We start from the raw sequence: 27,126 nt of genomic DNA, 5'->3' as shown, positions 1-27,126 counted from the left end.
TAAGGGACTGCGAGACTGGCCAGGTTGTTTGGAAAGGCGGCGTGGAGAATGGTATCTACAAACTCTCCGCACTCTCCTCATTGACAGGTTCTCAGGTTTGTGACCTGTGGCACTTTTGGTTTGGCCACTTAAGTGTGGATACGTTGCAGGTGTAGGCTTTCTCGGACCAGATGGTGGATGGCTTGCCAGATGATGGCAGCAGTTGGCAGGAACTTTCCAGTACAGATGTTGGTAGTTCTTGTTTTTGTCAGTCAGAGGAAACTTTACAGGTAACCTATGCTCTGATGTCTCGTAGCATCTGGGACAAAGAAACTCCTATAGATGAGCAAGTTCTTTCCACGGGGACCTATTGGAAAGCCAGGTAGGTGGCAGTTGATTACTTGGAGAAGGAGGTGGATGTTGCACAATCTCCAGGTTTTGTGGCTCCAGATTCAGAGGGAGTGGTTTACAGGTTTACGAAGGCCTTGAGTGGTCTTCAGTAGGGTTCGGGGACTTGGCATCCCACTGAATTGGTGTTGATCCTTGTGAGCAGTATGATGCCTTCTTGGCTCGGAAGCAGATTGGTTCATTGATTTGGTTGATGCATACCAGATTGGACGGGAGCTTCCTGATGAGGCTGTTGAGCTCATGTTTGCAGAGGACTCTTTGGGAGGCAGGATTGCGTATCTTGTTGTTTCTGCAGCATGCGAAGGATTTTGGACTTTTTTTACACAGGAGGGGGGTTGATGGATGGAGTTAGAGTCCATGGATGGAGTGACTCAGATTGGGGAGGAGAGCCAGACACGAGGACCTTGACATCAGGCTACAGTTTTTCCCTCAGGAGCAGTTTTATTGATAAGTAAGAGGCAGCCATCTTTTGCCTTGTTGTTGACAGAGGCAGAGTACCGAGCTGCTGTGGTGGTGCTTGCGAGGTGGTGAGGTTGCATAGGTTACTTGGCAGGATTGGGTTTCCACTAGAGGAACCCACAATCATCGAGAGGCATTTTGTTCGTGAAAAGATTGTTGTTGATGACATCTTGCTAGAGTTCTGTTCGATGGAGGACTGTGTGGTGGACCTCTTCACGAAGTCTCTATCTCAGGCTTTGCTCCTGTGGCACTCCAGCTCACTGGGGTTGGTTCCACATCCAGGAGCTTAGAGGGTGTGTTAGCAGTCATCTCCTGTGTGTACATTTACACCAAGGCCTCTGTTGTGAGTGTGCCTGCCCGGATTAGGTGTTTTCTCATTTTTCCCCACTCCATATTTTTCCCTATTTTTTACCAGATGTGGGAGGCTGTTTTTGGCTGCTAGCTGATCCTTATGGTGGCCGATTGAGTCTGCTGCCCCTAGACAGTCTGCTGTAGCTTGCCGACTTGGTGCACATGCTGGCCGACTCCACACGTGTAAGGGCTGACTCTTTGGGGCTAGCCGATTGGTGCTGGTGCTGGTATTTTCTTGTGTATATAGAGCAGAGTTACATGCCTCTGTCTCTCCTTCTCCATTGCTGTGTTTTTCTGCAGTGCACTTGCTCTTGTGTTCTTAGATTTTGTCATCATCTCCGTGCATATTTTGACATGGTATCAGAGCTCTAGGCTCTTGATAGATCTTCGGAAGTGTGTGAGCAAGAGGGGGGCTGTTTTGTTGCTGATTGGTGGACTGTTTTGGACTGTTCTGGAAGAGGAGAAGCAAGAGGAAGGCGGGTTGATTTGCTGATTAGCCACTTGCAGGTTTAAGTTCTTCTTTTTTCCCAGCCACCCACCCTTTTCAGTTACATCCCCGCAAGGACAGATTTACTTGAAATGGTTGAGAAGCATGTGAAGATCCCGACACTCCCCACGTTCCCAGTGGACCGTCAGTTGGACGGGAATAACTACGGCATCTGGAAGGTAATGATGGAATCTGTCTTGGAGTTTTATGACCTTACTGATTTCATTGTTGATGGGGTTCCACGGCCGGAGATAGAGGAAGGGGAGTTACCCTCGATTCAGAAGGACCACGAGGCACAGGCACAGCTGTGGTATCGTGTCAATGCCAGGGTCTGCTCTTTCATCTTCCTCAACTCCACACCGCAAGGAATCAATCATATCAAGTATATGACGCTGGCGAGAGGTATATGGTAGCATTTGGCTTCTCTTTATAACAGGGTATGGCCCATGAAGAGGATTTCCTTGGAAGTACAGATGCGGGTTATGAATCCTGCAAAGTTATCGACGATGCGGGAGCACATTAACAAGTTGCAGGCTCTTCAGCAGGAAGTTCTGCAAGTTGGGAAGGAGATATCATCAGAGGATATAGCCATCACACCGCTGTCGCATTTGCCTTCTCAGTACTTAGCTTTCTACTCTTCTTTGATTACTAGTGGTAGGCTTTGCACCATCACATGGGAGGAGCTTGTGCCCATGGTCTTGGACCAGGAGGAAAGATTTGCGAACCCTCCACAGGGTGGAGGTTCAGATTCGGAGGCCTTAACTGGCCAACGGTCGAAAGGCCGTAATAGCAACAACAAGGGCAAAGGGAAGGCTTCATAGGAGAAGTCTTATGAGAAAAAGCCTGATGTAGACCGAGAGAAACTGAAGGCCAAGAGGACCTGCAATGATTGTGGCGAGAAAGGCCACTATTGGAGGAAGTGTCCTAAGCGGACTAGGAAGAGTGCTGATTCTTCAGCTTGAGCTGCAAAGACTCTAGCCTCTGTGCACTTAGAGATGATGGGCTTAGATGCTTCATCTTCTTTGAGCGAGGAGGCAGTTGGTGTCACCGCAAAGGATACTCGGGAGTGGATTCTTGACAGTGGTGCTTCTAGGGACATGACTCCTTCCCGTGACTTCTTTTTGGATTTGAAACGGCAGTCAGGTCGCATTTTCATTGGCGACAATTCCACAATTCCAATACACAGTGAGGGCCGGATGGAGATCATTCCCGACGGCAAGGGGAGTAAGCATTCCTCTCGTGTTCTTTACTTCCCAGCACTTGGTTTTCATCTATTGTTAGTGCATGAGGTTTGCAAGACTTGCTTCCGGGTGGAATTTGAGGAGCATTCAGTTGCTCTAACGGACCGCGAGACTGGCCAGGTTGTTTGGGAAGGCAGCGTGGAGAATGGTATCTACAAACTCTCTGCACTCTCCTCTTTGACATGTTTGTGGTACTTACGGTTTGGTGACGTAAGTGTGGATACGCTGCAGGTGTAGGCTTTCCGGACCAGATGGTGGATGGCTTGCCAGATGATGGCAGCAGTTGGCAGGAACTTTCCAGTACAGATGTTGGTAGTTCTTGCGTTTGTCAAATGCAAAACACGAGTTATTAGTACAAACCCCCTAATGGAGGTGCAAGCTAGCTCACCTATATCAGTAACGCCTGCCTGCTAACATGATCGTCCATGATCCGTCGAATTCAATCATGTTCCCGATGGTAATCATGGTCCATTACAGACCACAGAGTGATTAACTCTCTGTAATCAATAATAACCCTAGTCTCACTTATATAGTGGCTACTACTACTATAAATAAGTGTCTAGTTATAAATAACCAGTATACTTGGTATTTTTAACCATGAGCCTTAGCCACCTGTATCAGCGTGCTTTTTGTAACTTGGTTGAACACAATGCTAATCGATACACTTAAATACACTAAGATTTGACGGACACATACTCAATACAAGAAGTAATTTGGTGAATTGACAAGAGACACACAATGAGTTGGAACGGTCGGCCCCTCCCTCAAATAAAGTATATTGATCTTGGGAGAATCAAGTACATAGTGTCATGGGCATTTTTGACCAGATTTCCATACCAATGCATATGAATACAGTATTGCAAACAAGTGGTTGTTGATGTAGACTTGCAATTCACACTACCCTCTCAAGTGCCCATGTTCCCTACCATCTGCTCTCTATTGTTCCACCAACACATGGTAGCAACAATCTGCAAGAGAGCACGTAGGACAAGAGAACACTACACAGGGTAAGTGATCTTGTAATCCGGTTCCTCCCTCCTGCTACTTGCTTCCATATTTAAGCATAAAAGCTTACCAATTGCAAGTAGAGTCAGTGACAGTGGAAGTTTTCACGATGGAAGTGCTTGGAGTGAAGAAATCTTCGATTTGTCGCAATGCTTCGCGACAAAAGTCTTCAAGAGGATGAAGGGAACCGTGAGAAAGCTTCCCCTATGGTTCAACTTGAGAAAGGAGGACTGCAATTAGGGTTTTCAGCAGCAAAAAGACCAAAAATTACATCAATAAAGAGAGCTGTTTTGCTGAATTTCAGTCATTGAGAGTGTGTAGGAGAGTGATTAGCACCCGGAAACACTCTTGGAAGCTTGGAAAACACCTTAGTAAGCTTGGATATGGAGTTGGGAAGGAGAAAGTGCAGAAAATACAGCCCAAATGGTCTCATGAAGGAGGCGCCTTCTTCTAGAGAGAGAGAGAGGGAAGAGTGAGGTGGTGAGTTGTTCACTCTAGGTGGCAGGCAGGTGCTTTGTGGAGCAAGCTAGAAAGGACACATGGTTGGTTACTCCCTTTTTACAAAAGGAATAAGGTCTGGGCGGTGGACATTGGGTTTTGTCCACCTCGGGACATTAGTGTGTGTGAACACCAAGCTGGTCATAATTTATAAGTGAGTTTTGGTTGCCCAAAACTTAATGAAGTGTGTACACACTCACTTATAAATTAGAGTTAACTCCTAAGGCTAGGTTCATGGCTAATACTTACCACCTGTCACATGCCACATAACCATGTCAGCAGACAGTTTCGCGCGCACAGTTCATGGGCGGGCGTCCCCTTACCCAGAACTACACATTGGTCAAGCAAGCATTATAACAACATGCAATTTCAATTGCAAGCAAGCACTTAAAGATGCTATGCAATGCAGCATTGGTATGGACAATCCCCGTTCATGAGACTATACCAAAATAGACGTACTCTAGGCAAGTACACGAAGTACCAAACCCAATGGAACACCAATCCACCAGGCATTTCCGGGCATGTACATAGAGGCACAAGTCCCAATGGAAAGCCAAGTCCATAGTATCACATGAGTGGTATCAATCCTCGGCATATACAACTGCCATGGACACCAGTCCAATGTACATACATGATGAGAAAGCACGGGTGGACCAATTGGGTGGCCAAATGGTGACATCCCCCCCGGCTTCTAAACAGTCGTCTGCAGCTGAAAAGTATCCAAATATGTCTGAAGCACATACGGGCAATCTCTGAAGAACTCTTTATCTACCCATTTAGCATCGATGGGAAGATAATTCTTAAACTTCACAAGGTAACGCCTGACAACTTTGCCTGCAGAAGCAAGCTTGCGTTCCTTGTGATACACAATCTGCTCTCGTTGCAAGATCTTCTCAAGCTTATTATCCAGTTCTGGTGGATGATGTACTTCTCCCAAGAAGACTTCTGATCCGCCACATAACATTTCAAGAGATCCAACACGGCTGAATTTGCAGCCTCACTTTGCCCATCCGTTTGAGGGTGATAAGCTGATTAGAAGTCCAATTTGGTGCCCATGTCATCAAATAAGGCCCGCCAAAAGAGACTTGTAGTCCTGGGATCTCTATCCCCCACAATGGACTTCGGCATTCCATGATGCTTGAACACTTGTGCAAGATATATTTTAACCATATGCTCAGCTTTGATGGTCTTTTTGACCGGCAAGAAGTGAGCTTGCTTGCTAAACCTGTCCACAATTGTCCAAATTGCATCATTACCCTGTTGGGTCCGTTGGCAAGTCTATAATGAAATCCATTGTAATACTCTCCCATGGTGGCTGCGTGGGAATAGGCAATGGCTGAAGCAAACCTGGTGCCTTTTGCCTATCAAATTTCACCTTTTGACAGGTGATACATGCACGTACATGTGCCTCTATGTCCTTCCGCATACCTGGCCAAAAGAAATACCGCTCAATCATGTGCGTAGTAGACATTATGCCTCTATGACCAGCATATGGAGGAGCATGGCACTCATCCAAAACCTTTTGCCTCATGTCAGACACACGGGCATTTATCTTTCATTGGATAACCCTCTTTGATCACATAAGAGGCATGTGCATGACCAGCCATAAAATCAGCCCAAATAGTAGTAAAATCAGCATCCGTATGATACAAATCACGCATGGCAGACATCACATTCCACACTAAAAGGCTTTTGCAAATCCGAAATGATCAACACTGGACCATTGCATCTTTCAATTTGAGGAATGTGTCCCTCTCTACATTAATCCATTTGAATGTAGCCTTCTTCTTTGTCAAATCATGCAAAGGAAAAGCAATCCATGCAAAGTGCCGAATGAACTTGCGGTAGTAAGAGCATAATCCAAGAAAACTACGGATCTCATGCACTAAACTCAATTCGGGCCAATTCCGAATTGCATCAATCTTTGTAGGATCCATCCGCACTCCATCTTTGGACACAATATGTCCAAGATAATGTATTTTTGACAAGAAGAACTCACTCTTCTTTGTATTTATGAAGAGTTTATGCTTACGGAGTTCTTCAAAAACAATAGCCAAATGAGCTTTATGCTCTTCTTCGGTCTTCAAGAAGACTAGGATGTCATCAAAGAAGACACTTGTAAATTTCCTGTACCCATGGAATATGCGATCCATCATTTTATTGAATGTAGCCGGGGCATTTGTAAGACCAAAGGGCATAACAAGATACTCATAAAGCCCAAATGCTGTCCTGAAAGCAGTTTTGTGTACATCCTCATGCACTACATGTACTTGATGATACCCACTCTTGAGATCAATTCGGTTAAAGTATGTCGATCCATCCAAGTTATCAAGGATGTCGTCTATGCATGGAATCGGAAACCGATTCTTGATGGTAAGCTTATTTAAAGCTCTATAATCCACACATATACGAAAGGATCCATCCTTCTTTTGAACCAAGAGGACGGGTGAACAATATGGAGAAGAGCTTGGCTGAACCAAACCCTTCTCAAGAAGCTCATTCACCTGCTTCATGATCTCCTCTTTTTGGGATGCACTTACACGATAGGCTGGCCTATTAGGTGGTGAGCTACCCGGCACAAGATCAATGCAATGATCTTCCGGCCGGTCGGGTGGCAACTCATTTGGTAACTCATCAGCAAAACAATCATTGTACTCTTGCAAGAATTTCAGCCTATCATTACTAAGAGATTTACATGTACATTATTTTCCTCAACATGATCCTGTACAAAAATCAAGTACGTAAAAACACTCTTTTTCATTACTTTCTTAATTTGTACATGAGATACAAGGGGAATGGTATCACCCTCTTCACCAGCATAAATTACATGCACTCGGCCTTTATGCATGAAGGTGATCTTGTTGGTCTTGTAAGCCTTACACGGATCAATACATGTATGCCAAGGCTTTCCAAGCAATACATCACAGTCATTCAAAGGCGCCACAAGAAAATCCTCATGATCCACATAGCCTTGAATGTGTATGCGCAACTTGCCAATAATAGGCATGACCTGCACTTCTCTACCAACAAAGACAGCCCTTGCTTCAGTTTGAGGACCCATTTTCTTCACTTCAATACCCAAAGCAGCTGCCATCTGTGTAGATATGAAGTTCTCAGTTGCACAATCATCAAACATGAACAAAGCGGGCTGATCCTTAAGTTGTTCCCAAGCTTTACATACAACCCTGTCTTTGCTATCATGTTGATTGTTGCCTTGCACATCCGGAACCATATGGACATTAGGCTTTGATGCATTTGCATTATCACGCTTCTTCTTGTTTGGGCATGCCTTTGCAATATTCTCGGTGCTACCACAAGTAAAGCATTTTCCCTCGCTTATATATTGCTTTTTCTGCTCTTGAGTGAGACCATAGTCTCTTACTTTGAAGGGATGCTTCTTGGTAGTGTTATTTTCAGCCTTTGGATCATTTTTATCTTGGTTTTGGTCCTTTTTAGGTGGTTGTCCATTATTTTGCAGGTTTTGGACAGTCCTCTCTTTGCCTTGAAATGAGGGTTTAGCCTTATTAGATCGACTCAATTTGAGTTTCATTGCTCGGTGGCAGTGGCAGCTGTGATTAGTTGGTGTAAGGTGTGACTAGGATACATTTGTAGTCCCGCTTTGTACACGGGTTGCAATCCCGATTGAAACCTTCTCTTCCTTTCCGCCTCGGTGACATGCATAAATGGAGACACCTCCAAAAGCACTTTCCAAAACTTTTGTACATATGCATTCACTGTTTCCTCCTCATTTTCCTTCACTCAATCCCACTTCATTATTATCTCATTCAATGCATTGGGAGGCAAGAATTGAGTATAGAACCTCTCCTTGAACTCTTCCCATGATTTAACAAGATTCGGTGAGAGCTTCTCCGTGAGCCACCAATGGGCAGTAGTGTCTTTCATGAACATGCTTACATGCCGGATCATGGATTTGTGAGTGAAATCCTCATCACTGAAAGCAATATCAAACTGGGCAATAAAAGCAAGTTCCTTCGATGCATCATATTCTCCATGATATGCGTCAAACTTCGAGTCATTGATAGTGAAAGTCTTCACGATGGAAGTGCTTGGAGCGAAGAAATCTTTGATTTGTCGGAATTCTTTGCCTGAACTCTTCAAGAGGATGAAGGGAACCTTGTGAAAGCTTCCCCTATGGTTCAACTTGAGAAAGGAGGACTGTAATTAGGGTTTTCAGTAGCAAAAAGACCAAAAATTACATCAATAAAGAGAGCTGTTTTGCTGAATTTCAGTTATTGGGAGTATGTAAGTGAGTGATTAGCACCCAGAAACACTCTTGGAAACTTGGGAAACACCTTAGCAAGCTTGGATATGGAGTTGGGAAAGAGAGTGTAGAAAATACAGCCCAAATGGTCTCATGAAGGAGGCGCCTTCTTCTAGAGAGAGAGGGAAGAGTGAGGTGGTGAGTTGTCAAGGTGGCAGGCAGGTGCTTTATGGAGCAAGATAGAAAGGACACATGGTTGGTTACTCCCTTTGTACAAAAGGGATAAGGTCTGGGCGGTGGACATTGGGTTTTGTCCACCTCGGGACATCAGTGTGTGAACACTTGGCTGGTCATAATTTATAAGTGAGTTTTGGTCGCCCAAAACTTAATGAGGTGTGTACACACTCACTTATAAATTAGTGTTAACTCCTGAGGCTAAGTTTATGACCAATACTTACCACCTGTCACATGCCACATAACCATGTCAGCAGACAGTTTCACACGCACGGTTCACGGGCGGGCGTCCCCTTACCTAGAACTACACATGGGTCAAGCAAGCATGAAAGTAGCATGCAATTTCAATTGCAAGCAAGCACATAAAGATGCTATGCAATGCAACATTGGTATGGACAATCCCCGTTCATGAGACTATACCAAAATAGACGTGCTCCAGGTAAGTACACCAAGTACCAGACCCAATGGAATACCAATCCATCAGGCATTTCCGAGCATGTAGACAGAGGCACAAGTCCCAACAGAAAGCCAAGTCCACAGTATCACGAGTGGCATCAATCCCCGGCATATACAACTTTCATGGATGCGAGTCCAATGTACATATATGATGAGAAAGCACGGGTGGACTAATTGGGTAGCCAATTGGTGACACTTTCTCTAATCCCAGGGCTCCCCTAACTTGGATAGATTAGACCACTAATCCATCCCTCTCTAAGAACCACAAAACTATCAGATATTTGAACACTCTTGTCACAAATGACCTCGGAAATTGTTCCTACCAAGACCGCGTCCAAGCCAGAACACCCATAATATAACACACTCGTCATAAATGACCTTTGAAAGTGTTCATATCAAGACCGTGTTCAAGCCAGAAGACCCATAATATAACTCTCCTATTATACCGTATCCTCCGCCAAATGCACTTAGCCCCTTGTATCATCCTGCTTCCTTTAATCCCAGGGCTCCCCTAACCTTTTTGGATTAGACTACTTATCCTAAAGTTTATTACTAGGTACGTAACAAGATGGTGGAGCCGAGTGACTGTCAGCGCAACAGTAGGTATTGAGGATGGTACAACACAAGTACAGAGGCCAAATGTCAAGTTCCCCATGAGAGAATGGCTGCAGCACAGCTTGTAGGTAGCCGTGAGCATGAATGATGAGCAAGAGAGGGGGTGAGGGCTGATTTCTGGTTCCCAGCATGAAGAGGTGTGTAGAGAGCCCAACCATGGCAAGAGAGCTCCAAAAAAGAAAGAGAAGAGCTACCAAATATAGGGGTTACACACATAATTGCCCCAAATGTGTTTTCAATCCTCATAGTGTCACTTGTCAAGCTTATTCATACACACATGCCCCAATTGTGTGCAAAATATCCAAAATGTGCACCCTCATGAGTGGTTTGTTTCACATATTGGATGCCCATCTTTTAAAGGAGCGTGAATCCTTTCAAATATGAGGTTCCCAACTAATAAGTTGTCCATTCAATTATAAATGAGTGTGGAGAGCCCAACAAATGTCTTTTTCGTGCCAATTTTTTTCCCAATCCTTGGGTGCTTCGCCAAGCGCTTTTCCCATGTGAAACTTACGCTCAATTGGCCATCTTGTTGGAAAGGCACAGCTAGACAGTCGGGGTTTCAGTTTTGTTTCAGCTTTACCTAGCACTTAGCTTCAGTTACTAGGTTTCCAGTTTCAGTTTTCCATGATGATTATATTCCATGGATACTTGTAATCATCTTGTCTCATAGGTCCATCGGGCCTTTTGTAAGACGTAAATATAACTTTCTTTCTTTCTTTCTTTTCTTTCACTACCACAAAGAGATGGATGCTTGTTTGAATAAGTTTGTCGCCCATTAGCTTCTTCTTCCTGCCTTTTGTGAGAGAGCCATCACGAAAGACCATCTCTTGTTGCCTCCATCTAGGCATAGAGAGCTCTGTATTCACCCCTTTGGCAAAGGAGCATTCTGGTGTGACATCGGAGTGAGGACACGACGGATGAGCTAGCGCACCCACATAGATTGCAGATTGTGGCTCTAAGGCAAGACCCAATGACACATACTTTGGCAAGGCTAAGGTAAGCTCTTGGCTTGAACAATATGCATGTATGAATGCGTGTGTATACACGTGCACACACACACACACTATCTCTCATATGTATCTACATATGTGTCTGTATGTAGGTATAATCTCTCTCTCTCTCTCTCTCTCTCTCTCTCTCTCACACACACACACACACACACGTGCACGCGTGCGCACATCTGGACACACATATTTCCTCTTCTTGTTATGGACTAGTTTCCCTTTCGTTAAATCATAACTTGTTATCTGTTTGTATAGTTACTCAACCAATCAAACATTGAATTGAAGAAGTTTTTACAAAGAAGTTTTTTTTTCCTTTCTTAATATCCTTTGCAAGGTTTCCTAATGTATTCAATGTATTGTTTTATTTATAAAAAGCTACTTGGTTAAAGCTCTCTAAATCTGTAAGCTTGGACATTTTCAATGTTATGAAGGCATAGATGTGGGGCGAGATCAAGCTGGCAAACCGTGTGGTAGTGCTTTTTTCAGCTTTAAAGGTGGTTTTTAAGACCAGAATTTACTCCAAAAAAAAGGGTGGGAGCTTATAGCTAGCATCTAGCTCATAAAGCATGGAGGACTACATGTATGGAGGAGTAAGGGGGTTTATAATTATTTTATCATGTGGAGCCATCTACATTGTTTGGCATTATTGTATGGCTACTGTAAACCGGCCTTCAGCAAAGCAAAGGGCGGTGAAACAAACACTCGCACATAAAACACTTCAACACCATTGAGGACCTAGAAAAGGAAAACAAACAGGGGGAGCTAGAGTGCTCCTGCAAATAGTACACGGACACCGATTGGCCCCAAATCGCAGTGGCGCCCCTTGCGGTATTTCTTTAATTGATTATAAGAGCTTTGATTACAATATAAGGTTGGTAATTCAGCCGTCCCAGTAGAACTCCTGAAGCCTGCAAAGAACCTGCATCTGGCTTCTTGTCCACTCGGCATCCACAAACAAGTCCAGCCATTGTTCGCATCGAAAGACTCTTCTCACATTGAGTCTGCATACAGAAGCTTTCTCCCATGATCAAGGCTGCCACAACCATCCATAGCCTCTCACACTATGAACAGCATTACACCCTGACACATCCAGTGCTTCTGCATCACAACATAGACTCCCAAACTGTCTCTCAAAAGAGAACTCGCATCACAGCACAGCATACCATACAGTTGACACACCTGTACAAACCCTCTCTACCTTCCAAGGGTACTATCCATCTCTTTCATGGATTCCCTGTCCCCTGTCCTATCAGTAGCAAGGTTGTACCAAACATGTGTCCATTCCTGTACCTTCTGCCTGCATGTGACCTATCTCCTGGAGAAACCCAAAAACATGTTTCCTCGTCGAGAAACCTACGACCTGTTTCCACATGAAACCCTTAGGCCTCTTTCCCTTTGAAACTTATGTCCTGTTTCCCATACATCTAGTTACCTGTTCCCACATGAAACATCTGGCAACATAGAGATGCCCATAACTATAGGTCCCACTCTTCCTTTCTAGCAGGAAGAAAACAATCTGCTCCATGAGCACGCAGCCATGCGAGCTTGCATCACTCCCATGTCAAGAAACATAACCACAAGACCTATACTTGCAGTCAAAAACCCAAGCACATAGCTGAATTTGCAGTCAAACAAAAACAGCCCATAAACCGTCCTGTTTCCACCCTCTGAACTGCCAAACCCTTCCTCTCACAAAGGGCTAGAGAGAACCACTCTGGAACAGTCTTGAGCCAGTGAAAAGAGAGGCTCCGAAAGACATCACCTGCAGTCCCACTTGCTCACAAAGAAAGAGAAACTTACAGTCTTGATGTCGCTTTCCACAAGAGAGAAAAAGACACGAGGAAAAAAACCCCGTTGTGTCCTGCCTTCTTGTCCTGCAGCCAGAAGAGGGAGAATACTTGTGAGAGAACCTGCTGTCCAGCCTTGTGTTCCCTTCTCACAACTCACACTTCCCAACTGACAACCATCTTCTTGCCAAAAGCAAAGGAAAGAGAGAGATTCAGTAGGCGCCTGCTTCTGTCCTGTCCGTACAGCTGCCATGTGGACTGTACCTGCACCTGTACTTGACTGCGCCTGAATCTGCACCTGCAGCAGCCTGACCTGCCATGTGGACTGTACCTGCACAGCAGCCGTACGCCGCCACGTGGACTGTACCTGCACAGCAGCCGTACACTGTACCTGCACAGGCCCTTCCATGCGCAGCCAACATGCATCTTCAGGCGACCAGCCCTCCTCAGCGAAAAAGCACACACTTCCTCCAGAGAGATAGGCGCCTCCTCCTTTTTCTGCCCAACAGCCCCTCTTTTACCAAAAAGCTCACACGTGGTCCCAAAATAGCTTATGGGCCACGTTTTCTTTAATGAAGGGCTTTATAATGACTTTTAAAGGTTTTTAAACCTTTGTCCCCACCAAAACCCTTTGTCCCCATGGGTTATGAGAGACTTTAATCACTTGGCCCCCTTCACACTTGGGGTTGTCCACACATGGGCTTCCTCTTTCACTCCAACCTGATGCCATTCACACTGTCCACCATGTCCCCGTGCACACCTGCATATTGTCCAGAGAAAAACACAGGGTCGTGACAGCTACTGCACTTGAGTTTTATTGAGGGTTCAGTCTCTTTCCTCTATGGCCTTCTCCTTTTTCTAGATTCAACAAAAGCTAAGTCGTTGCTGTTATATGTTTACTGTAATCTTTTCTTGATGTGCCTTTTTGATTCAGGACTACTGGGACTCTATAAAGGATAATGAGTACTTCTCATTGGAGGGAGTTATTGATCTTCTGAAGCAGGTGAGCATGCAGAGGTGTCATGCCTGTCCGTTTGATGTTGTTTTGTTGTTTTGAATTTTGTTGCACGATTACCACTTAGATTTCTCAATCCAGCCTTGCTCGCAAGATCTTGCTGGATAGATATGAGCTCTCTTTAAGCGCGGTATATAAGCATAATGTGAATCAAGCTGTAGCCAGCCAGGATGGTCAAAAACCCATGGTGAATCAAGTTGTAGATGTCTAGGAGGTTTGAAAATGGTGGTCTTGATTTGTGCATGTGTGATAGTATGTGCCTACAATTGGGTGTGGGAGTTTTTGCAGATTTCAAGGTTATATTTGCACACTACACACCTTGGATGGATTAGTGTGAAGGACAGGTGTCTATGTTGCAAGAGGAGAATCTTCATTGAGTTAACTTTCCCACACTCCAGTAGGGGGATGATCAAGAAGGCATTGCAAATGCTGTGGCCCAGAACCATGTGCCCAAGTCCAGTATTTGCACTAGGCATGGATCTAATTGAAGATTCACGTTAGAGGAGGTTGGCTTCAAGAGGTGCAGCAGGGAACTAGATGACGAGAGTGTATGCATAAGTGTGGGAAGCCACTATGGCTTGCCATATAGTATGCAGAAGGTGGGAAAAAAGTTTTTAACAGGCCTGTGAGGGGTTGGGAAGGCCTGAACAGGTCAGAGGGGAACTACATACAAACACCCACTTGTGGGCATCCTGTGCTCCTTAAGAACACCCACTTTTGAACAACAGGGCTGCCCAGTGAGAGCAGCTGTTAGAGTACTTGCCTTTTGGCCTCTTTTGGGGGGGGCAGGGGGGGGCACTTATGCACAACCAGGCTGACTGCCCTGCTTGCCCCCATTCGATGCCACAAGGTGGCCCAAAATAGGGTACACAAGAAATTATATTAAATATTTCACCTACATACACGACACGTATGTTGGCATGTGGATCATAAAATTCAGAAACAAAGGGGGATAGGGTACCCTCTGGGGCTGGGCAGGGCTGGATCGTAAGAAGGGGGGTCATGCAGGTTGTTGCCAGGCTCTTTTATATACGTTTTGGCTTAAGCGTTCTTGGCCCTGTTTATAAAAAATGTCCTTTGAAAGCACACAAAAATAACTGCAGCAGGTCGTACTCAAGTGTCCTCAGATAAGGCATATGTCTTGGCACCTTTATTAAGCACAAAAGGAATTGTTGAAACATATCTTGCAAGCTACTCTAGTATTATGTTATTGACATTCTTTTGTATGCACAGATGAAATATTACAAGACACCTGAGTTGGAAACACCTAAGTATAAGGTTTTGAAAAGAACCAGTGTCTATGAGGTACAGATTTGCACTCTAGGCATTTGTTGGTAAGGTTTGATGCTTGTTCAGGGAATTTTAACGAATGTATTCAGTCTTACTAAATGCTGGTATCTTTTTGTACACAGATACGTAACTATGAGCCATTCATTGTTGTAGAAACACAAGGTGATCGGCTTACAGGATCTAAAGGGTTCAAGAATGTGACAGAGTGAGCCCTATGAATACTCAAATCTCTTGAGTGTTTGCCTTTTCAAACATCGCTAAATTAAAAAATGAGAGAGAAATGAAATGATATATTAACGACTCTAAGAGGCCATAATGGCCTATGAGACCAAAACTGAGAGTACATCTGAAGTTGGTGTCTCATCAAAGCGAACAACTAACTGAAACTAAAAAGTACAATAAACTGATTGTCTTACAGTCATAAGAACTGTAAGTAAGACTCCTAGATGATATTGAGTAGAAAATACTGGAAAATGTATATCAAGTAGATCCATGTATGCTGATCAGTTAAAGTGTTGGCCTCTCCTCAGATCAAATATCTCCGCCATGGGGTTATCTAGAATGGAGAGGTCGTAGAAGCGTGGTAGGCGCCTCTGATGCCGAGCAATAATGGCTCTGATCTGGCGATGGTGAGGATGCTGTGGTCGGGATCCTGGTGGGCGTGCCCGACGAGCACGACATAAGATGAGTGCTCTATTAGTGGTGACTCCCTGGGATCGTGGTCGGTGCCTTGATGGCCCAATGAAGGAGGTATCAGGAGGTGTGTGGGTTGGGTTGCCGGTGCTGAAGAAATCTGTCAGGATCCTCTGTCTAGGTACATCATGGCTCGGTCTCTCTCCGTCTCCTGAGCTCAAGTAGGAACAATCCCAGGCATCTCTGATCCTCAAACTCCATGACCCTGCGAAACGGCCCAAAACCCTCTCGGAAGAGGCAGTGATATCTCCCTCGGATCTCATAATAGACTGTACATCGGCAAATGTAGTGCTCCTCTGTCTCTACCTCCTGGTAGCATAGAGAAATGAAATGATATATTAACGTCTCTAAGAGGCCATAGTGGCCTATGAGACCAAAACTGAGAGTACATCTCAAGTTGGTGTCTCATCAAAGAGAACAACTAATTGAGACTTAAAAGTACAATAAACTGATTGTCCTACAGTTATAAGAACAAAACTCTAAGACTCCGAGATGATACTGAGTAGAAAATACTGGAAAATGCTGAAAAATGTATATCAGGTAGATCCATGTATGTTGATCAGTTGAAGTGTTGCCCTCTCCTTAGATCAAGTATCTCCGCCATGGGGCTGTCTAGAATGGAGAGGTCGTAGAAGCGAGGTAGGCGCCTCCGATGCCGAGCAATAATGGCTCTGATCTGGCGATGGTGAGGATACCGTGGTCGGGATCCTGGTGGGCGTGGCCAAAGGGCACGACATAAGATAACTGCTCTATCAGTGGGGTGACTCCCTGGGAGCGTGCTTGGTGCCTTGATGGCCCAATGGAGGAGGTATCAAGAGGTGTGTGGGCTGGGTTGCTGGTGCTGGTGCGGAAGAAATCTGTCAGGGTCCTCTGTCTAGGTACATCATGGCTCGGCCTCCTGTCTGCCAAGAGAGTCTCTCTGTGTCTCCTGAGCTCAATATCTCCCTCGGATCTGATAATGGACTGTACATCGGCACATGTAGTGTTCCTCTGTCTCTACCTCCTGGTAGCATAGCTGACAAATGCGGTCATCCACGATCTGATGCACATATCGCCCTGTCTCAATCCGCAGCTGGTGTGATGAGGTCCGGATCTGTCCAATGGCACAACGTATCCCATGTGATAGGTGTACATCATGTACGCCGGGCGGGGATAAAATCATCCGGTGAGAGGTGTAGAAAATGGCTCTTGTAATGAGCCATTTTTGTGCCCAAGGGCTCAAGGGGGCTAGTCCATGTCCTCTCTGTGTCCACTCTGATGATATCCATCCTGATCACGCGGTTTTGCTCTGAGCGGGTGAGATCCAAAAATGGACAATCCAGACTGTACTGCAAGGGTGGTAGTGCCACTATCCGCAAACCATGTAGGTCAAACCATGATCTCATCCGAGCGTACCAACAATGAGTGTCTCCATCCTCTGCCAGCTGTATGGATGAGGTCAATGCCAATCGAGAGTACCTCTGCTGAGGGAGCTCCCATAGCCGCTGTAAAAAGGTAACTGCATGGAATAGGGCCTTGGTTACTACTGGTGGGGCACCCAGCTCAGCCCGAACAATCTCATGTGGTACCGATGATTTGCTCCGAATCATGCAGGCAATCATCATAATCAGTGGTCTCTCCATTTGCCTCCATCCCTCATCTGTCCCTCTCTGAGATCTGTGATGTATACTTGGTCCCCAAATTGGAGCTCCGTACAGTAGGGTCGGTGTGACAAGCGTATCAAATAGCCACAATTTGGTGCGTGGCTCCTGAAACTGTATGTGTGCACACTACCTCTCAAGTGCCCCCAAGGCTGCATGCCCTCGAGCTAATCTAGCTGTTGCTGCCTCCTTTAGGAAGAAATGCGGTCCTGTGAAAGTAACTCCCAAGTAGACATATGACCTGACGTACTCTACTGGCTCCCCTCGGAAAGTGAACTGAGGCTCTGATCTCGTCACCCATGCCTGTGTGGTGTTAAACACCATAACCTTGGTTTTCCCAAGGTTCACTGTCAGATCTCTATCCGCAGAGAGAGCCTGTAATGCATCCAGGTGTCTCTGATGGGGCTAATGAGTATGGCCGAAAGAGAGAGAGAGAGAGAGAGAGAGAGAGAGAGAGAGAGAGAGAGGTTGGAGTTCACACTTATTGTGGGCCTATGCAACACAAGTAGTATTTGTTTCTAAATGTTGATTTTTGCAGTTATATATTCGGCAATAATTCTAGTGGACAAAAGATTCCTATGACAACACCGGTGATTACAAGCACCTCTGATGAGGCACTGCCAGATGTTAGCATTCAAGTTGTGCTTCCACTTCAAAGTGAGCTGTCAAAGTAAGTAGATGGACTTTTTTTGTTTCGATGAAGGTTGCCCTGCAAAGGTCCTACTATTCAGATATTTTATCCAGCTAAAGAAACTTGCAACACAATTAGTTCAAGCAACATTACAATCATGCAAACATGCTTACACAACTATACTTAGCAATGAGAGGACAGACACATTATGATTCGGCACAGCCGCATGAAGCTTGAATTCTCTGCATGCAACACAAGGAAACACCAAATCCTCTTTGGTCCATTCTACAGTCTATAAGAAAGAGAGTGCCTTCAAAATGCTCCCATTTCTATGTGTTTGTGTATCATGTGCCACATCAATAAGCATACGCAGGAACGTGAAATTAATTGCCTTGGCCAATAAGTAGCTAGTCAAGAGCATGAAAATCACTGCAGTGGGGGCCCAGCAAGAGTTGGCAGAAGCTGATGGGCACCGTGATACGTGTAAAGCATTTCTACTGGAGCACCGTTCCCTCTCCATGGTGAACTTCCTTCACCTGCCTGTGCTGTGGGCAGGCAGGGAGTGGAATGTGTGTACCCAGCCTGATTATGCAGATGAGCTTCGCATCGTTTGTAGGGCTGAGGAGAACTTTGTGTAACATGGAGGTTTTCCTTGGGCCATGTGTGGGGATGATGAATTAGTATAAGTTGGTAGGTTTACGGTTTTCGCTGAAAGGTGTAATCTGTTCTCCTTCCTCTTCCACTCCTTTCCTCAAAGCAAGAAACAGAGTAAAACAGGGAAGAACAAAGTCGTCAATGTACCTATATGATGCCACAAATTATCCTTGCTCAGATATTTGTTCTTCTGATGCCAAAATACAGTTGAGCTTCTGTACAAACCAATCTTGCTTAGTGAAATTTACCTAACGCCTTTGCAGAACAGCCCAGGAAATGCATACGGGCTGATGGAGGTGATTTCCTGTCCATGAGCAGCCGATCTGGCAGCAAGGGCGAGGACCTTTTTTTCCCGATCCCTCTGTAGATGCAATTTGGTACCTGTCCAAAGGGGCCTTGGTCTTTCCATCCAAAGGTGTTGCAACTTGTGGTAGCAAAAGCGGCCACAATACCAATGGGGATTTGAACTTGGCACCTCCCCTTCCTGAGTCACAAGCCCTCACCATTGGGCTGCGCATCATGGCATGTTGCATCCACCATGGCTACAGTTCAGACCTGCCTTTTCCAAAAGTTTACAGTACCAAGTCATCTTTGTCTGGTCTTTCCCTGCTTGGTTTAGTCTTCCATTTTCTCCCGAGTCTTCTGTGTTTGTCCTTTGAGTATTCTTTATAGATTTTTTTTACCTTTCTTACTTTCATGCTTTTAGCTCTTCAAATTTTGAACTCATCTTGCTACCCCTTGTGTTGAAGTCTACCTGCTCCTTCAATAGATGCTGTAAAGCTGAAGGAGGTATCGGGTGGCTTTATGGCGGCCATAAAATTCAGTGGGGAAGCTACTGAAGAACTTGTAAAGAAGATGGAACAGTCACTCCGGTCTGCTTTAACTGCTGATGGGTTGGATCCGAAGCCTGGTTTCACTTTAGCTCGGTACAACGATCCGGGGCGAACCTGGAGCTTTATTAGGGTACATGCCACCCTCAACCCCAAGAAGAAGTGATTTAGATCAAGTAAAAAAACAATCAATTCGGTTTGTAATGGTTTATGGTAGTGCTTGCATGTGTTTGTGATGAAATGTGTGCTTTTTCCAGAGGAACGAGGTGCTGATTTCGATTGATGGATTCAATGTGGAGTGACTTTGATTGAGAGCATGACAAGTGTCATCATATTTGCATTAAAATGGGCGAACGATTTTTCGTGTGTACAGATGGAGCGATTTGTGCTTTAGTGGGGAGTAGCCATGTAGTGTTTGCTTTTAATGATACAAAATTAGACAGGTTCCTCAGTGTCCATTTGTGCATCCTACATGTAAATGGTACCTACAATTTCTCTTGTATAGTGTATTCAAACAACCTATACGTTTTGGACATGATTTTTATTTTTTTTTTAATTCCCATAATTTATGCTGTGATCACGTACGTGTAAAACCATTTGGTTCACTTGGTTCTTTACCGACAATACCTGCACATTTTTAAATTAGATTCTAATTTTATTATTTGATGTTGTAAAGTGCTTTTAAAATACTCCGGAGTCTTTTACCTTAAGGTCACAACATGAGGAAACCGCCTAGAAAGGCCAAATATGTGTAAAAGCCTTGTAATTGGTTTTGGCATCTCGGGTCACTTACTCAAGTGATCTAGTGAGAAAAGACTTACCAAGTATAAAGCTAATTTTTCATGTTTGTAACACACAATTCTGCATATCTGCAATAGATCTAGTATTTTCTCTACACTTGCAACTCTTTCATTAACTAAGATTAGTGAGTGAGGAGATGATTGTTACCAACATACATAGGAGGGATGCTGCGAGTGAGCTTTCTATGAGAGTTAAGCTCTTGCTTTGCTTGAGCTCTTTGAACTAGCCAAGTCCCAAGACATTGGCATCTTTGCCAGAGTTGGTAGGTAAGCCTCATTTTGTTGCTTTTCTAATTTCCATTCCTTTGGTGCTACCCATAGCCCAATGCCATGGTAGAAACGAAGGAACTTTTTGTTTTTTGTTGTTTTATTTTTTTAAGAGCATTTGGTGTGTGAGGATATACATTAAAGCATAGTGCATGAAATTGGTTTAATGTTAATGCAAGCATAGAAAGCATCAATTACAAGTTTTTTCCATCGATTTGATGGCTAAGTTTCAAGTTTTCCACATTTTATCCCTTTTTTCTATCGACAGGAAAAATTTTATAATCTCTAAATTAGTAGTTTAACTTTAAATTTTAGATTGGTGAAGTAAATTATTTAAAGCTGAAGTCCATTTTTAGTGTTAATTTGCACATAGGTTGCTTAACCATTTACTTATTAGTTAGGCATTTGCAATAAGAAAGGTCTTAGATTCAGTAATCCTAAATTTCGCCAAGGGTTGGATTTAGACGTAGCAAGTAGTTTAAAATTAGTCTTTCCATAAGTTTGCATGGATTTTTTTTAAATTAGTCATTGATTAGTTAGGCATTTGCAATAAGAAAGGTGGGTTTAGTTGGGGCTAATTTAATAACTAATCTCTCCATTAGTTTGCATGGATTTTTTGTTTGTTTGTCATTGATTAGCTAGGCATTTCCATTAAGAAAGGTGGATTTAATTGGGGCTAATTCAAGCTCAATTGGTGATCAGATGTGTAGGCTAATCAGAGCTTCCAACCATTGCTCCTTGTCGCCCCGCAGCAATTATTTTTCTTGTTTTGCTTTCCTCTTTTTCTTGCTTAAAAAATAATAATCAAATAAAAATTGAGAAGAACCCTTTTCTTATATTTGTTATTTTTTTAAAATGACTTCTTCCTTCCCCCCCCCCTAAAAGAACATCTTTTGATGTGTACTTTGTTGTAATTAATAATTTTTTTTATTATTATTTAAAAAAACAAGAGAAAAGAGAACAAATTTTTAAATAAAAAAAGTAAAACTTATAAAAGAGAAAATTCCTAAAAAGCAAAGAAAATAAGTAAAGCTAGCTCCAAACCTGTCAACAAAATAAAGAAGAAATTTGAAAAGAAAAGGCACAAGCTCCCTAACAACTATCCCTCTCCCCTAATCCTATCCAGCTAAGCTTACCTTATCGTCTATACTACTTTACACTAGCTACGTCCTATTCTACCATGCACTATCTATCTCTAAGCCCTAAGCTACCATTTACTAGTGGTCAAGCTACCATCCACCATCCCTAGGCCAACCCCGTCCCACCACTAAGTACCAAGGGTGGGATCAATAGCTGTCGTGCGTGCATGCTATTGGAAGCTAGGATTTTTGGGATAATAGTTTCCCTTGTTTACAATTTGTGGTGTGGGCTCATGGTTTAGGGCTAAGAAGGCTTTCTAGTATTCCTACATGTGAAGTGAATTTTTTTGATTTTTTTTTCTATTCATGATCATGAAAAACTTAATGGCTTTTCATAGTTGGCTTTTGACCTTTTCTTTAACATCGTGATGACTCTGTCTGGTATTATTATCCAATCATACCTAGACTTTCTTTACAAGTTTAGAGCAAGTATAATTGGTGTTATTACCCAATCAGACTTGGAATTTCTTGAGAGGTTGAGGGTAGGTATAATTGAAGGTTCGAGAGCTCTTGCCTTGAACAACTATAATTCCTCTTCTATCTAATGTACTATAATTCCTCTTCTATCTAATGTATCCCAATGCCCATTGTCATAGTGGTAGGTTCTTGTGGTTCCTTTCCTTTGTTTATAATGGATGCTTGTGCATCAGCTACTTTTTCGTTCCCCTTGGAGTAGGCATTTCTTTGATTCTGTTTTAGTGCCATTGTTGCAAGAAGGTTCTTCCTCCATATTTTTTGAGGTTCTTGTGGCTTCTTGGCTTCTCTTTTGGATTGGTTTCCCCTCCTTGGTTGGGCCTTTGCTGTAGGGAGTATTCGAATTGCTCTAACCATGTTATTCTCTTTGCTTTGGTATCTAGATAAGTGCTTCCCCTTTATAGCAACCTTGAGCTTTTAGCACCATCACTGGTACTAGAGTCCATATCAAGCAATAAGAGCATGGCATGATTCAATGAGGGATTGTCTCTTGACTTAAAAAGTACCATAGCACCCTCAAAGTAAAGCAAGCAAGGCAGCCGCCATTCATGTAAGCTCTGCCAATTTCAAGAGCTCTCAGCCGCCAAGGTAATGCAAGAATGAGAAGGAGAAAAAAAAAGTGGCCGCCAGCATGAAGGTGAAGTAGAAGGAGGGTTTTTAAGCAAGAAGATTTCACTCCCTTTAAGAAAATCTTTAGGGTTTTCTATCTAGTTTCTTTTGGTCCACCATTTACTCTTGTGGCCTTATACATTTTTTTCCATCCACATTTAAGTTTTTGCCTTGTCCATTCACCCTACTCCTTCTAGATCATGTGGACATTTTGAGCATTACTTGAGGTGGGATCACACTTTTTCATGTGCGTTGGCATACTTTGGGGTTTATTCACATGTACAAGGTGCATCATGTGCGTTCACACATATTTGGACCTTAGAAAAAAATTTATGTGCTTTTAGATTGGTTTGGGCTCGTTCTCATGCTACTGCACATAGTGGGCCTCTTTCACACGATTTATGGTTTGATGGGTTTGTTCACATGCGATGTGCGTTTTATGCATTATTAGCACTGATTCACACATATTTTGGTATTTCTAGCATTTTCTCTCACTATTTGTGCTTTCATAGCCTTGATCACACGCATTAGCACATTGTGGTTTTGTGTCACATTTTTGGGGATTTTATGAGTTTGTTTACTCACCTTTGGCTTTATTAGTGGTTGTTCACACACAACCATGGGTTGTTCCTATTAATTTTACCCTTCATTTGATCACCACAGTGCAGATTTACGTCATCATATCAACATCATTTTGATAGCATTTCTGATTGTAGATGGTAGGAGAGCCACTCATACACGATCATGGCTCTACGATTGTTATTGTGATTTTTCTTCTCGTGTCATGTGTTGCATATCTTTTGTTGCATTCGCACATGCCTTTGGCATTTCGAGGTTTAGACCTCTACATCTTCACTCATCGACTTCTTGCTATCATGAGGCAGCATATTCATACCAGTATTGGATGTTCGAGCTTCACCGTTTGATGCCTAGTCATTTTCAGCATTTGTTCGATGAGGAGAAGATATGTGCGAAATGGTCTAGGTGGTATACACATGATGATTTCATCACTTTATTGCATCGGCACGGATGGTTCACTTTTGTTTGTGTGGGATGATTCTACTTTTGGTGACTTGATTGAGTTTCCCACACTCCCACTTCATCATGATTATGTTTTTGATGACGTGGATTACATTGACATGGTTACTTCTAATACGGTGATGATGATGTTTGTGATGTGGCCATAGATGATTATATGGGTGATGATGATCATGGTGATCATTTCATGGGATACATTTGGTGAGTTATGGCATGACAAGATTGGATCCTTGGAGTACGCATATCGAGCATGCTTACACTTTCGTCGCTATCAGAATGGTGTTCGCAGCATGGGCCTCGATAGCTTCTACGACTCACCCCTGACATCGACTAGCCATCATCTCATTGATTCTCATTTACTTAGACCGACTCATTTTATTATATTATGATGGGGATGATGAGAATGTTGTTGTATTGTACACACGCACACATGATGACATTGATGTATCACACACACATGCACATGATTATAGTGATATACGTGCACATGATGCCACTGACACATATGCACATAATGATGATATATGTAATAGTGATGTGTGTGAGTTAAATCATGTGGGCATGATCTCGAGGGTAGAGATGGCACTGACCATACCGAGCATTGACACCTCTATGCCTATCATCTTTCCTACGAATCATGTGGACACTCTAGTTGATTGTGGTGACATTCTAGAGGATAGTGTGCATTTGATTAGTGATGTATTTATTAGCACACTTGAGGTTTGTGATACTACGCATATGGGTGATAGAGACACCTATGAGCATAGACCTAAGTTCTTAGTGTTAGATGCATTAGGTTATTCTTCTAGGATTCGTATTTGTGGAGATATCATTGATATGACCACTACTAGCATTCATAGCATTCTTGGCAGCGATTGTGTGGATAGAGTTCTTGTATTTGAGTAGTTAGGGATAGTGCATGAGAGTAGTGATGATTTTTTTGAGATTAGACCTCATAGGAGAGGTAGGATTATGCATATGGATCTAGAGAGCTTTATATTTGATTTAGAAATTTTCTTAAATTTAGTGATCACAGCAGCGGTTGAACTATCTTGGGATATAGGTTATACATGGATTCCACTGATAGACACAGACAATGATCATGTGATGACTTTAGAGATTGTGAGGATGACATGGTCCGTGATTTGATAGGGATGAAACCACTTTCATCTCATGTGCAGATACACTCAGTATTCATTGAATGATGATGCTTATGGTGGACCATACATATGCAGAGGATTTCACACATGAGGGCATGCTACATAATTTGGATCCTTCCTATACACACGTTGATACAATGGATCATGTCCCAGATGATTCGAGCTATGATATAGTGGATGATGGCATTGATTCACATGAGTTTCTGCATGATTCCAACGTTGAGATGTGTTTCTTTGGTGTCCATGATTGTCTACATGGCCCTAGTTTCTTTGGAGCCGCGGCATTCATCTTTGGGTGGATCATATGCCACTTTGGATGTATGGTAGTTGATTCCATGGCATACCATTCTGATGCACTTATGACATCTCTTGGCCTTGATCTACATGGGCCATTTGACATTCCAATTAGGAGTTTTGCTTCCATTTGGCGGATACTCTAGATGTTAGTTCCATGTTTTAGTCATGAGGATGGGTTTATGAGCTATCCCTCAAGCTTGAGCTTTCCTTTTGACCTAGGAGCTATTGTCACATTGGATTTGAGGGTTCGTGATGTATACTTCATTTATCCATTTTACCCAGGAGGATTCCTACCTAGCCTTGTCATCGACATTGGCTTCTTGCACTATACTTTTGACCCTGTGGGATATTTGGCTACTTTCATTGACAGTGGTGTCTCACACTTTCCCTTTGATCCATGTGGGAGATTTCTTAGCTTCATCATCAACGTGAGGTCCTCATCCTTTTCATTTGACCCTGGGGGAGGGGGGGTCATACTCTTCAAGTTATGGTATTTGGGTCTTCCATGCCAATGCTTTGGTCATGATTTTTGGCTTTCATATAGCCTTTTGTATATATTTGTTTTTTGCATGACCACCCTTTGATTTTAAGGATGAAATCATTATAGGAAGGGATGGTTTGTAATGAAGCAACAACTTTAGATTCGGTTTAGGACCTTGGTCATGAGCTATAAAAGGGGGCTCATGGACTACTGTTGTACCTTTTTGATATCTTTTGTTATCTTTTGACATGTTTTTGATATTGGTCATCTTGACTCTTGGAGCCTCATGGCTTTCATACCTTGGCTTGTGGAAGGATTTTTCTATCCTCTTGGTGGGACATTAAAAGTCACTTCGGCATCATGGCCATTGTATGAGATTATCCCTTAATCTTGTATTAATCCATGGTGATTTTTCCTTATCTCAACTTTATGATCACTCCATTCCAGGTTCTAAGGATGACTCTAGCACTTCCGAGACTTCGTCTCGGTGTGGGTAGGACTCAGGCTAGTCTCTACACCCTTTTAGTGTATGGGAAGCTAACAATTATCTAGCTTTGTCGTCGTGAAGGCAGATCTCCTCCTAGTCTCTTCCCCTATTGGATTGCACTGTGGCTATATAACTAGTATGGATATTATCATCATCTTGAACATAGGGACTTAGGATCTGACTTGAGGATCGCTGAGTCTCTAGGGGTTCTAGGTAGATAATGCCCCCTCCTATTCCCTCTTCCTTCCCTTTGGGTATTCTTGTCATGGTCAATTGGTTCATGGGAATTACCCTGGGAATGGGTGGTTGACGTAACTCCGAAACTCTTAGCACTCTTCTTTGAGGCATGTGCTAACCTTGGTGAGGTGTGTTGGCAAGAATGGGCCTTATTGATGGAGCAACAAAAGGTAAGTAATGAGCGTGTTGAGCTATTTTGGGTTACTACATATATGAGGTTGATTCTTGTATAGGCAATGGGCAATATCAATGTTTCCTACCCTCATACAGTATATGTACACCAAATCCCTCATTGTATGGGTCGTAGGGGGAGACATTCCGTACTCATGTGGTTAGCACGGCATATTGAACACCATACCAACTCATGTCTGGGGTATAGATGTGGTTGTCCTGTGCTGTACTTTTGACCAACTTTCCATCCATTTGTTGCATATAAGTGCAGCCGTGAGGCAGCTGTAGGTCTTCTCTATGACTAGTGCGACAGCCTACAATTCTTTCCCTTTGTTTACCAATTTTTAAAGGCACTGTGCCAAAAGATGCTTTTGATGGGGTTCCTTCAAGGAGAGTCCTTAAAGAAGTTACCATGAAGTTATCGTAAAAATCTACGACACTCCTATAGCATGGCTCAAAGTTTT

At 43.4% G+C, this 27,126-nt stretch overlaps 2 protein-coding genes across 2 annotated transcripts in view; one reads left to right on the top strand and one right to left on the bottom strand.

Annotated features, from left to right (window-relative positions):
* The window catches only part of HBP5 (SOUL heme-binding family protein), a 99,435-nt gene extending 79,337 nt beyond the window's left edge, over positions 1–20,098 (top strand). Inside the window, exons 3-8 of the mRNA XM_086824792.1 lie at positions 13,684–13,752; positions 14,998–15,069; positions 15,177–15,259; positions 17,926–18,057; positions 19,422–19,635; positions 19,760–20,098. Of these exons, the coding sequence (XP_086680918.1) occupies positions 13,684–13,752; positions 14,998–15,069; positions 15,177–15,259; positions 17,926–18,057; positions 19,422–19,635; positions 19,760–19,804 (615 nt within the window). The 3' untranslated portion in view covers positions 19,805–20,098. The remainder of the gene's footprint in view (positions 1–13,683; positions 13,753–14,997; positions 15,070–15,176; positions 15,260–17,925; positions 18,058–19,421; positions 19,636–19,759) is intronic.
* LOC147620561 (uncharacterized) lies at positions 18,066–19,425 on the bottom strand. The gene is made up of 3 exons (XM_086824793.1): positions 18,921–19,425; positions 18,744–18,819; positions 18,066–18,578 (listed from the first exon to the last, which is right to left on the bottom strand). Exons 1-3 carry the CDS (start codon positions 19,079–19,081, stop codon positions 18,513–18,515), a joined length of 303 nt encoding a protein of 100 aa, XP_086680919.1. The 5' UTR covers positions 19,082–19,425; the 3' UTR covers positions 18,066–18,512.
* Positions 20,099–27,126: the final 7,028 nt, after the last annotated feature.

The sequence above is a fragment of the Cibotium barometz genome, chromosome 31, assembly GCF_041138505.1.
Source record: "Cibotium barometz isolate CiBa-2024 chromosome 31, ASM4113850v1, whole genome shotgun sequence".
Taxonomy (NCBI): domain Eukaryota; kingdom Viridiplantae; phylum Streptophyta; class Polypodiopsida; order Cyatheales; family Cibotiaceae; genus Cibotium; species Cibotium barometz.
The sequence above is the reverse complement of the archived record's forward strand: the minus strand, read 5'-3'. Positions and strand labels throughout refer to the sequence as shown.

What these genes read in the sequence shown, in the direction of transcription:
- LOC147620561 (XM_086824793.1), bottom strand. Translation starts at nt 19,081, where the DNA reads ATGGAAAGACCAAGGCCCCTTTGGACAGGTACCAAATTGCATCTACAG. An exon ending in CTGTTCTGCAAAGGCGTTAG is followed by an intron (nt 18,820 to 18,920) that starts GTAAATTTCACT and finishes GGCATCATATAG; the next exon opens with GTACATTGACGACTTTGTTC. An exon ending in GAGTGGAAGAGGAAGGAGAA is followed by an intron (nt 18,579 to 18,743) that starts CAGATTACACCT and finishes CACATTCCACTC; the next exon opens with CCTGCCTGCCCACAGCACAG.